The 11606-nt window shown below is 43.5% G+C and overlaps 1 protein-coding gene across 1 annotated transcript in view; it reads right to left on the bottom strand.

The window, feature by feature from the left end:
• Nucleotides 1–2003: 2003 nt before the first annotated feature.
• Nucleotides 2004–11606, bottom strand: part of LOC124002195 (rho guanine nucleotide exchange factor 10-like) — a gene marked incomplete in the record, with an annotated part of 78952 nt that continues 69349 nt past the window's right edge. Inside the window, 3 exon segments of the mRNA XM_046309538.1 lie at nucleotides 2004–2980; nucleotides 3099–3655; nucleotides 4067–4189. Coding sequence (XP_046165494.1) covers nucleotides 3141–3655; nucleotides 4067–4189 — 638 coding nt within the window.

Raw genomic sequence — 11606 nt, 5'->3', positions numbered from 1 at the left:
AGTCTGTTCCTAATGTTTAGTGCACTCAGTGTATATTTGGGAAAGGAAAGGGGGATACCTAGTCAGTTGTACAACTGAATGCATTCAAATTAATACATTTGTCTTCCGCATTTAACCCAACCCCTCTGAGAGGTGCAGGCGGTTGCCTTAATCGACATCCACGTCTTCGGCGCCCAGGGAACAATGGATTAACTGGTCTTATGTAGGGTATTGTCTTGCTGAATGGTGAATATCTCCCAGTGTCTGTTGGAAAGCAAACTGAAGCATGTTTTCCTCTAGGATTTTGCCTGTGCTTAGCTGTATTCTGTTTCTTTTTATCGTAAAAAAACAACTCCTTAGTCCTTGGCAAGGACAAGTATACCCATGACATGATGCATCCACCCCCATTCTTGAAAATACAAAAGAGTGGTACCCAAGGATGTGTTGTGTTGGATTTGCCCCAAACATAACACTTTTGTATTCAGGACAAAAAGTTAATTTCTTAACTTTAGTATTGTGGAGTAACTACAATGTTGTTGATCCATCCTCAGTTGTCTCCTATCACAGCCATTAAACTCTGTAACTGTTTTAAAGTCACCATTGGCCTCCTGGTGAAATCCCTGAGTGTTTTGTCTTTCCTCTACGGCAACTGAGTCAGGAAGGACACCCGTATCTTTGTAGTGACTGAGTGTATTGATACATCATCCAAAGTGTAATTTATAACTTCACCATGCTCAAAGGGATATTCAGTGCCTTCTGCGAAGGCTTTCCACTAGATGTTGGAACATTGCTGCGGGAACTTGCTTCCATTCAGCCACAAAAGCATTAGTGAGGTTGGGCCTGGTTCTACCAATAGGTGCCCTTCGTTGCTTGGCATTGGATAACCTCCCTGGTCTTTGTGGTTGAATCTGTGTTTGAAATTCACCGCTCGACTGAGGGACGTTACAGATAATTTGATGTCTGGGGCACAGAGATTATGTAGTCATTCAAAAACCATGTTAAACCCTTATTGCACACAGAGTTTTACCCCTGCATTTATTTAGGCTTGCCATAACAAAGAGGTTGAATACTTATTGACTTAAGACATTTCAGCTTTACATTTTTTATGAATTTGTAAAAATGACCAAAAACATTATTCCGCATTGACATTATGGGTTATTGTGTGTAGGACAATGACACTAAATCTAAATCCATTTTAAAATCAGGCTGTAATACAACAAAATATGGAAAAAGTCAAGGGGTGTGAATACTTTATGAAGGCACTGTACGTACACTACATGACCAGAAGTATGTGGACACCTGCTTATCGAACATCTCATTCCAAAATCGTGGACATTAATATGGAGTTGGTCCCCCCTTTGCTGCTATAACAGCCTCCACTCTTCTGGGAAGGCTTTCCACTAGATGTTGGAACATTGCTGCAGGGACTTGCTTCCATTCCACCATAAACGCATTAGTGAGGTTGGGCACTGATGTTGAGCGATTGCACCTAGATCGCAGTCGGCATTCCAATTCTTTGCCCTAGCTTGACATACAGCGGATTCAAATAATCAAAGCTTGATGAGTTGGTTGTTTGAATCCGCTGTGATGAGTTGGTTGTTTGAATCCGCTGTGATGAGTTGGTTATTTGAATCTGCTGTGATGAGTTGGTTATTTGAATCCGCTGTGATGAGTTGGTTATTTGAATCTGCTGTGATGAGTTGGTTATTTGAATCCGCTGTGATGAGTTGGTTATTTGAATCCGCTGTGATGAGTTGGTTATTTGAATCCGCTGTGATGAGTTGGTTATTTGAATCCGCTGTGATGAGTTGGTTATTTGAATCCGCTGTGATGAGTTGGTTATTTGAATCCGCTGTGTAGTGCTTGATGGTAAGCGTGGATAGTTGTTCTTACAGCTTGGTATTGGACCAAATACCAGAGGCTATACATTACTGGTAGCATTTTTGAACTAGTGCAACGTTTTGGTTGAAATAAAGTGAGCAGGCTGAGTATGCATACATGAAATAAATCATACACAAGGCTGCTGAATAAAACATGTATAGTGTTAATATACACAACAGAAGTACATACAAAATGGCACAAAAGTATAAAGCTTTAGTTACATTTTTTTAAATATCCTTTAGTGACAAATGTATTTGAGCAAGTAACAACCCCTTCTTTTCATCTGGTAACAGTTAGACTCTCCCTCCATTTAGGATCTACTGGAAACCTGGCCAGCCAGGAAGTCCCATCATACCTCATATCAGCAACCACTCACCCTCCGTAGCCACTTGATGACAATATAAGCACACTTTAAGCTTCAGTGTACCAATGAAATATGGGCACCATTGCGGACAAATGATCTCTCCCTGACCCAATAACAAACAAGTAAACATATCTATTAACAGACCCAATTCATAGAACATAGCACGGCCAGTGGATATGATCATGAGAAGGCTTTGGCCCCAAATAATGCTTGTTCCTAACAGTGGAAGTGTCGGAGTAGACATTTTTGCCTGGCTTTCCTCAAATTCTGTCTACGTAGGAAAATGGGAATGTCTGATGTCTATCTATGTGATTAGCCCGGATACAATTATTGTGCCATCAACACTCTGGTGATCAGGCACGTCTCAGTCACACAAAATATTAGCCATGTTATAACAAGTAACATTTCATCGGTCCTCTCTCAAAATGACATAATATGAATGACATTAGGGACATTCCAGTGGTTTTTCTACATATTCAGGTACTCTTCATTGGATTCAAGTCAGGGGCCATTATTAAGTGGTTAAAGTGTATTGATCCATTTGTACCCATTACCCAATAGGAATGTCCCACATGAACAGAAGGTCACTGGGTAGAAGATATCAGAAACTCTTGCTATTATTCATGTGATGCCCTCTGGAGTATTTCTCATTATAAGACACATAGTTGAGTTGATTGATCCCAAAGTCCAGACAACCATGGGAATTAATGGATATCCTTGTCACTGATATCAAGTAGGAACTGCAGCATCCTCAGTCTTTGGGGACAAGGTGAGAGAATAAGAGAATGAGGAGGATTATGGAGAGACATGACAGGATTATGGTTATTAAACCATTAACACTATTGAATACTACAGTGACTATGGCCCCACTCACCTTGTTACACTGAACTAGTTACTCTCTACTCTCTGGTCTCTCTCACATGTTGAGTAGAGGGATCTGCCACACCATGATGTTGGACACCGTCTCCTCCTGACGGGACTGTTTGGTCTTCCTGTTGACCCTGTGGTGACCCAGCCCCCCTGAAACCACCAGCAGAGAGCTGACGTCCACCCTCTGGACCCTCCTGCCCCTCTGGTGGTGGGCCGGATCATTGACCAGGTCATAGATGGCCCCGTCCTCGAGCCCGTGCTCCAGAGAGCCCTGGGACAGAGCCAGGGAGCCACAGGAGGAGGACAGGGAGTCCTGGAGGGCCATGGAAGTGCAGCCTGCCTCCCCCAGCCACACTCCCCGGCCCTGGGTGGGAGCTAGAGTGGGTGTGGAGCCTGGGGTTGGAGGTGGGGAGGCCTGGGCCTTCTCCCCGTCCTTGGTGCCTCCTGGCTGGCTAGGTAGGCTGTGGCCTGGGCTGCCAGAGGGCCGGTTGCACACCGCTGCTGCCATGGTGAGGAACTTTACTGGGCCATGGTGGGCGTGGAAGGATACCATGCCCCGTCCTACGACAGCCAAATATCCAGACACACATTACTAAATTTACTGGAAAATACTGTTTGTAACTACATATGTGTTTCAAATTGCCCACTTTTGGCAGTAGCCTCCAGAGACTAAGAATTCTGTAGACCAGAGGCACATGGAAACTAGCTTTGAGTCATATCAATTAAAAGACAGTATCATTGTGAGAAAGGCACCACTAAAATATCAAGGCAGCTGGAACCTGAATGATAATCACTAAGGCCCATTAACCCATGTTGTGCTCCAGTTACATTGATAAAGTCCTTAATGCACTTGGTACCCAAATCCCTTCCTTTACCCCAAAACTATGACACCAAATGGATGGTTTGCCATATAATTCCTCATTGGGAGTTTTAAATATAATCTGGAATAATCTTCAGGGAAGATGCACCCACCTGTGACCTTGGGGATTCCCTGTAGTCTGGGGACAGAGAGGGCCACTGTCACCCCCAGGTTGGTCCCCACCAGCAGCAGACCATGGCACACCAGTAGACTGCTGACTGAGACCCTCTGGTTCCCTATGGACAGAATAGAACCAACACATCAATACTGATTCTGCAGAGTTTGTGTTAAATTCTGTTGTAGAGAGCAGTTTGGAGCAGTAATCCAGGGGGCTACAGTATTGCACAAAACGTTTGGAACAGTGGGCTTTTTCAAGTTATGGAAAAAAAGGTTGATAGTTAATGGTCGACCTTAATGATTTCTGGGGTCAAGCTTAAACACAGTATGAGATAAGTAGGTATTTACATTCACAGTAGGAGATAAGTAGTTATTTACATTCACAGTAGGAGATAAGTAGTTATTTACATTCACAGTAGGAGATAAGTAGGTATTTACATTCAGAAGTCTCCTATAAATGAGAATGAACACAGTTAATGTGCCCCTTCCAGCGAGTCGAGGGACAGTAACATGGAGGGAGGTATTTCTGCTTAGTGTGTGGGGAGGTTACTACAGCAATAACACTTAACAGCCAATGGTCTCCAGGGCAACCGAAAGAGGAGCAAAAATAATAACAGCTCTTTTCACCAAAAAGACCACCATTATAGTCCTCTTTGGGTCAAACAAACAAACACAAAAGTGTTATGTAAATGGAGAATGAGTGAACCGTAATGTCGTAATTAAGCAAGCAACTGTGGTTCTATTCAGAAAGCCTGATGCAGGCTGGGACAGAAAGGACTGTGTGTGTCCGGTCTTCCTCGTCACAAATTCAGTATGAAATATCACTTGATACTGTAAACGCAGTAATTGTTACGCTAACAGCACCTTTTAGAGGACGTGATAAATTGTGTTGTTTAGTGATTTGTGTGGAACTTGGTACTTGTTAACATCATCCTCAATAAGCATTACTATGGCAACAAGCAGCATTGCAAAGAGTGAACAGAAAATGTCCAGAATAACCTTAACATGTTAAATGCCAATAATTGTTCATGCAAATGCATTTTGACAAAACCGTGATAACAGACGGAGTATGGTATGACTGCTTGAGAAAGTCTGTCAAGGCTCCAGTTGTGAGTGGCATTACCCATCATACACTGCAGTAAGAGCTGCGCAGCTAAGACCTCGCCCTCCCATAATCCCCCAGGGCTTTGGCCAAATCAGCCGCTGATCTCTCTGCCCGACCCCTAGCTCCTCCAGAGATCACCCCTCTGAGGAACATCAGTCCTGAGTCTACAGTGCTACTCACCCAGCAGAGAACAGAGCAGCATAACCCATTGCCGCACATGTGCTTGTAATGAGGGCCCCCGGTTACCAGAAACACACACACTGGGGTGCATTTCTCAACATACTCCTTTCATAATATTTGAAGTTTCCACCCATAGGCCAAACCAAAATAAACCTGAACCAGCATCAACACAGCCCGGGCCTGTTCCAGATCCCACACCAGAGGTCTGCTTTGATCTGCAATTATCCCCCACAACTAGCAAGTTGAATTACAGCATGGGGTTCAGATAAAAAACATACAACCTACAGTACACTACACTGATATTACACTAGCAGTAGGGTGGGTTAGATATAAAACTCTGATCCTATCTCACTAAGAGATGGTTCATATCAGGCCAAAGTCTGGAACCAGAGACAGAGAGGCTACAGCACTACAGTCTCCAGGCCTCTGTCTCCAGGCCTCTGTCTCCAGGCCTCTGTCTCCAGGCCTCTGTCTCCAGGCCTCTGTCTCCAGGCCTCTGTCTCCAGGCCTCTGTCTCCAGGCCTCTGTCTCCAGGCCTCTGTCTCCAGGCCGTCCCAGGGCCAACGTGGTGATGAAGGGGCTGGAGGTGTTGTTTCCTGGCTCTGCATGTTTATCCCCATTAGTGTCCACATGGCTGGGTATTTAGGTCAGGCCAGACAAAGCCGCCGATCTGGACACTCCTCTCCTGCACTCACATCTTCTACACTCTTATGTAGAACCTAAAAGGGTTCTTCGGCTGTCCCAATTGGAGAACCATTTGAAGAACCCTTTTTGGTTCCAGGTAGAACGCTTTTGGGTTCCTTTCTACAGAGTGTTCTATATGGAACCCAAAAGGGCTCTGCCTGGAACCAAAAAGGGTTATCCTATGTGGAAAGCCGAAGAACCCTTTTGGAACCCTTTTTTTTTTAGAAGAGTGTTGGGAAGTGTTCAAACTCCGGTCCGAACGTACCCCCAACAGTATATATTTTTTGGTTGTGGCCCCGGACAAGCACACCTGATTCTACTTGGCAACTAATCGTCAAGCCCTTGACAGGTTGAATCAGGTATTTTTGTCCGGGGCTACAACAAAAATGTGTGCTGTTGGGGCCAGGGGTTCTCGAGGACCAGAGTTGGGGAAACACTGGTCTAGAGAACATCAAAGACACAGTGTGAGAACAAACTGTATTTGGAGGGTGGTTTTTGGAAGGTTTTCAGAACGTGTTTCCAAATTAAAATCAACCAAACCCAACTCTGTAAAGGGTTAAGGAAGGGCAGAGGAGGTACTGTAAGTAATCACCAAAGCATGTGTTTGAATAATCACTGTGAAATTCAATTGGACATAACTAAAACCCAATTACAGCCAAAGAGACCACAGTTTTGCAAAATATCTGTGAGAAATTCCTCAGTACAATCAAAGGATTTACAAGGAATCGTTCCAACATGAGCTAGCATGAGTAGAAGAACAACCCCACCTTGAACACTGAGGACATTTCACACTCAATCTCTCTCAATTCTATGCCATCAACTGTGAACCCCCTCCGGCAACTGTGAACTCCTTCTCTGAACCTGTGTTTCCTGAGGTCTGCAATAGGGTCTCAGACAAAACTAATTAACACATTCTCACAGCTCTCTGCTGGACTTCTGAAACCCCCTAAATACACAAATAGTATGTAGTTATTCTGTCTGTGTTCCTGTAGTTTGTTGCCACAGTATGTCGGGGTACATCTGGAGTCACCTCTTTAGCCTGAACAATACTACTCAAGTATCTCAAGAATGTAGCGATGCAGAGAATATAAAGTCACTGCATCCATCACCCTCCACTCTAAACAGGTATTGATCGTCCCATCTTCTTTCAGCCAAACAGCTTGAATGGCACTACAGTCAGCAGGCTCTGCAGAAACAGCACATTCTCTGGCCTAGTCAATCAATCTGACAGCAGCTGCCAACAACTAAATAAGTGCCAAGGTGGAACATTGTGGAAAGCCAAACCCAGGCTTGCAGGGGCAAACAATATAACTCCCTCCACGGAGAGAAATCTGAACTTGCCCTGACAAATCACATGCACATGTTTAGCCAGTGCAGGCCGCCAGTTTAGACTGCCAGTTTAGACCGTGGTTGAAGAGAACCAGGTGAGGGTGATACAGTGAGGGTTGGATCAGTTGAATGGTCCACTGGAAGAGATGACAGAAGGAAAACAGAGTCCCATGACAGAGAGATGCTGTAGATAGGACATTAACCCATCGCTGTCATCAGACGAAGTCAGACCGTAATGTGATGTGCACACAGCCTTGGCCTAGAGGAGGAAGTATTTCAAGTCGCTGGTCTAAGGTCTCTCGTTCAGAGAAACTTCCTCTGTGGTTGATGCCTCTTATTAAGTAAATAAGTCATCCAGACAGGCTTATCATTCACATCTCTGTTAAAAGCCAATTCTACTGCTCAACCTCAGAACTGGTTGGGCTGAGTTTCTCAGAAGGCTAGGTGTAGGGTAAGTTACTGACTGGACATTCAAAGCATGCTGTGCTGAATGAAAGTGTACTCTTGCTTTTCCACAAACAACCACAAAGTGATCCCTTAGGTTTATGCAAGACTTGACTAAATTGCCTATTCAAATATTGAAGCACTATTGAATATGCAACTAAAGCATGCATGATGGGACATATGCCAAGATTTAGTAAGGTTTACTGTGCAACAAAGCCATGATACAATGGTGTTGCCTGGCTACCCACACTCATTGCTCTAGCCAAACGCTACGCCCACGGAAGTTATTTTCTTCTCCGCAATGAGTCTGGATCCGAGTAACTCCCCGGCGATTTCTAGAATGAAAATCCATTCTAGACTGTCCGATTGGTCCCATAAACCAATGGGTTGGGCCAGAGCCAGAACACATGTGGGTAAAGCAGCGTTTCAAAAATTCTTTATTTGCTGTGACTCTGATTGGTTAGAGATTATCCAATCGCTTTTGACTTTGTTCTGTACAACACCCCTTCATTTTGACATCAACACAAACAACTTAAATGATGGCAGTCTCAGACTGAAGTATGTAGCGAACGATAGATCAGAGGAAGAATTCAGTTTGAGTTGTCAGGCAAATGATGATGTCCCTTGCTGTAATGCAATACATTACATTAGACTGCTTAAATTAGTTATCAAATATTATGGAACTCCCATGTGTTGTACTTTGTTGTGGCTAGTAAGTATTTTATAGGTTTCCTGAAACAAGCCAGATTGCAGGAGGTCTGCAATAGACACTAAAGACTGCTGAGAAAACTAGTTCACTTAAACACACGTCTCACAGCTCTCTGTCGGACTTCGGAAACTCTCTAAATACACAAATAGTATGTAGTCAGTCTGTCTGTGTTCCTGTAGTTTGTTCCCACAGTATGTAGGGGTGCATCTGGTGAGAGCAAAGTACAAAACCTTATGGTAATAATGGATGAGGCCACTAAAATACTCAACTATGTACACACAGTCTAGGGCTTATAAACAATGGGCAGAACTCAGATAATGATAGAACTGTTTATTACATTTTTAAAAGGAGACTGTAATGTGTTCCTGTAGGCTAGTCATTACTGGTGACCACAACACACACACACACACACACACAATGTAAAAATAATTACTCCATGGCAGAGTCCAGCTTGAAATAATTCAAATTGAAATCTAAACAGTCGACTGGACGGTATCTTCAAAATACTGTACAGGGTCAGAGAGGAAAAGTGGACAACTGTAACTAGCTGGATATAAAACCTTCATGACAACATCACAGGACAAACCTCCCAAAACCGTATAACAACAGGCTGGCTGTACAGTATTCCATTTACTACAGTAGAACTGATTATAGGAGGCTAACAGCTGCAACTGACAATATACAGGATCAACCCCCAAAAGTCTAATTTAAAAAAATGGAGCTGTTGTAGTAATATTAAAGACCAGCTACAGATAGAAGAGAGATTATGACTACATTTACATTTAACACTATTCACAACACAGCTGTCTCTGATGAAGATCCTCAGACTCTGGTCTGTTTGATTATTACATTCCCAACTATTTGACCCGTCGTGGTGATTGAGGCGAGCTTTACTACCAATGACGTCAAACAGAAGTTGTCACACAGATTGCTTAACATTTTGCCGCGTTCATTTGCTAGTCGGAACGAGAAAAACCCTTGACATTTTCCACATTTCGTTACGTAACAGCCTTATTCTAAAATGCATTAAATGTTTTTTCCCCCTCATCAATCTACACACAATACCCCATAATGACAAAGCAAAAACAGGTTTTTAGACATTTTTGCAAATGTATATATATAAAAAATAAAAATAACTGGATTATTCGGACCCTTTACTCTGTACTTTGTTGAAGCTTTGGCAGTGATTACAGCCTTGAGTCTTGTTGGGAAGGATGCTACAAGCTTGGCACACATGTATTTGGGGAGTTTCCCCCATTCTTCTCTGCATATCATCTCAAGCTCTGTCAGGTTGTATGTGGAGCGTCACTGCACAGCTATTTTCAGTTCTCTCCGGAGATGTTCGATCGGATTCAAGTCAGGGCTCTGGCTGGGCCACTCAAAGATATCCAGAGACTTGTCCCGAAGCCACTCCTGCATTGTCTTGGCTGTGTGCTTAGGGTCGTTGTCCTGTTGTAAGATGAACCCTCACCCCAGTCTGAGGACCTGAGCGCTCTGGAGCAGGTTTTCATCAAGAACCTCTCTGTAATTTGCTCCATTCATCTTTCCCTCGATCCTGACTAGTATCCCAGTCCCTGCCGTTAAAAAACATGCACACAGAATGATGCTGCCACCACAATGCTTCACCGTAGCGATGATGCCAGGTTTCCTCCAGACATGATGCTTGGCATTCAGGCCAGAGAGTTCAATCTTGGGTTCATCAGACCAGAGGATCTTGTTTCATGGTCAGAGTCCTTTAGGCGCATTTGGAAAACTCCAAGCGAGCTGTCATGTACCTTTTACTGAGGAGTGGCTTCCGTCTGGCCACTCTACCATAAATGCCTTATTGGTGGAGTGCTGTAGCGATGGTTGTCCTTCTGGAAGGTTCTCCCATCTCCACAGAGGAACTCTGGAGCTCTGTCAGAGTGACCATCGGGTACTTGGTCACCTCCCTGACCAAGACCCTTTCCCCCGATTGCTCAGTTTGGCCTGGCAGCCAGGTCTAAGAAGGATTTCTTCCATTTAAGAATGACGGAAGCCACTGTGTTCTTGGGGACCTTCAATGCTGCAGACATTTTTTGATACCCTGCCCCAGATCTGTGCCTCGACACAATCCTGTCTCAGAGCTAATTGGACAATTCCTTTGACCTCATGGCTTGGTTTTTGCTCTGACATGCACTGTCAACTGTGGGACCTTATATAGACCGGTGTGTGCCTTTCCAAATGATCTCCAATTAATTGAATTGACCGAAGGTGGACTCCGATCAAGTTGTTGAAACATCAAGGATGATCAATGGAAACAGGATGCACATGAGCTCAATTTTGAGACACATAGCAAAGGGTCTGAATATTTAAGTCAATAAGGTATTTCTGTATTTTATTTGCAATAAATTAGCAACATTTTCAAAAAACCTGTTTTCACTTTGTCATTATGGGGTATTGTGTGTAGATTGATGAGTAAAGAATGTAATTGAATCAAGTTTAGAATAAGGCTGTAACGTAACAAAATGTGGAAAAAGTCAAGGGGTCTGAATACTTTCTGAATGCACTGTATCTATGCACACACTGTGACTGTGATCTTATTTCAGATAGTCACTGAGCCAGGCAGCCATTTGATATTTGGAGAAAAACACACTCAAGTACATGACGACCTGACGACAGACTGTCAAATGGGATCCATTTCTACTTTCAGAGGACTGCTCTGTTCTTGCAAAAAAAAATACCTGTTCATTGCCAGTCCACCATAAGGATCCAATCAATGACTTTGGAGGACACAAAGAGAACAAAATGACATGGGTACTGGTGGATTGTGCAAACAGAGTTGAAAAGACTGCGTCTGTATTATAAATCACAGTACTGGAGGATGGAAACAGTGCTGCTGTATACTGATATCCTGAAGGTGAGGTTCACCTTTGAGTGTGTGGTGGGTGGTGTAGAGTGGGTATTTTTTTTAGGATGCTATCATCTACTGTGTTAGAGAAAATGTGTTTTCAGAGCTGGCAAAAATGTCTCTCATACTAGAGTATATTGTGTAAAGCAGTGAACTTGTTCATACCTTGTGTTGACAGTGCTGTAAGATACATACTAGTGTGGCATGATAATGATG

Source organism: Oncorhynchus gorbuscha, linkage group LG17 (genome assembly GCF_021184085.1).
Source record: "Oncorhynchus gorbuscha isolate QuinsamMale2020 ecotype Even-year linkage group LG17, OgorEven_v1.0, whole genome shotgun sequence".
Lineage (NCBI taxonomy): Eukaryota > Metazoa > Chordata > Actinopteri > Salmoniformes > Salmonidae > Oncorhynchus > Oncorhynchus gorbuscha.
This window is presented reverse-complemented; position numbering and strand designations above follow the sequence as displayed.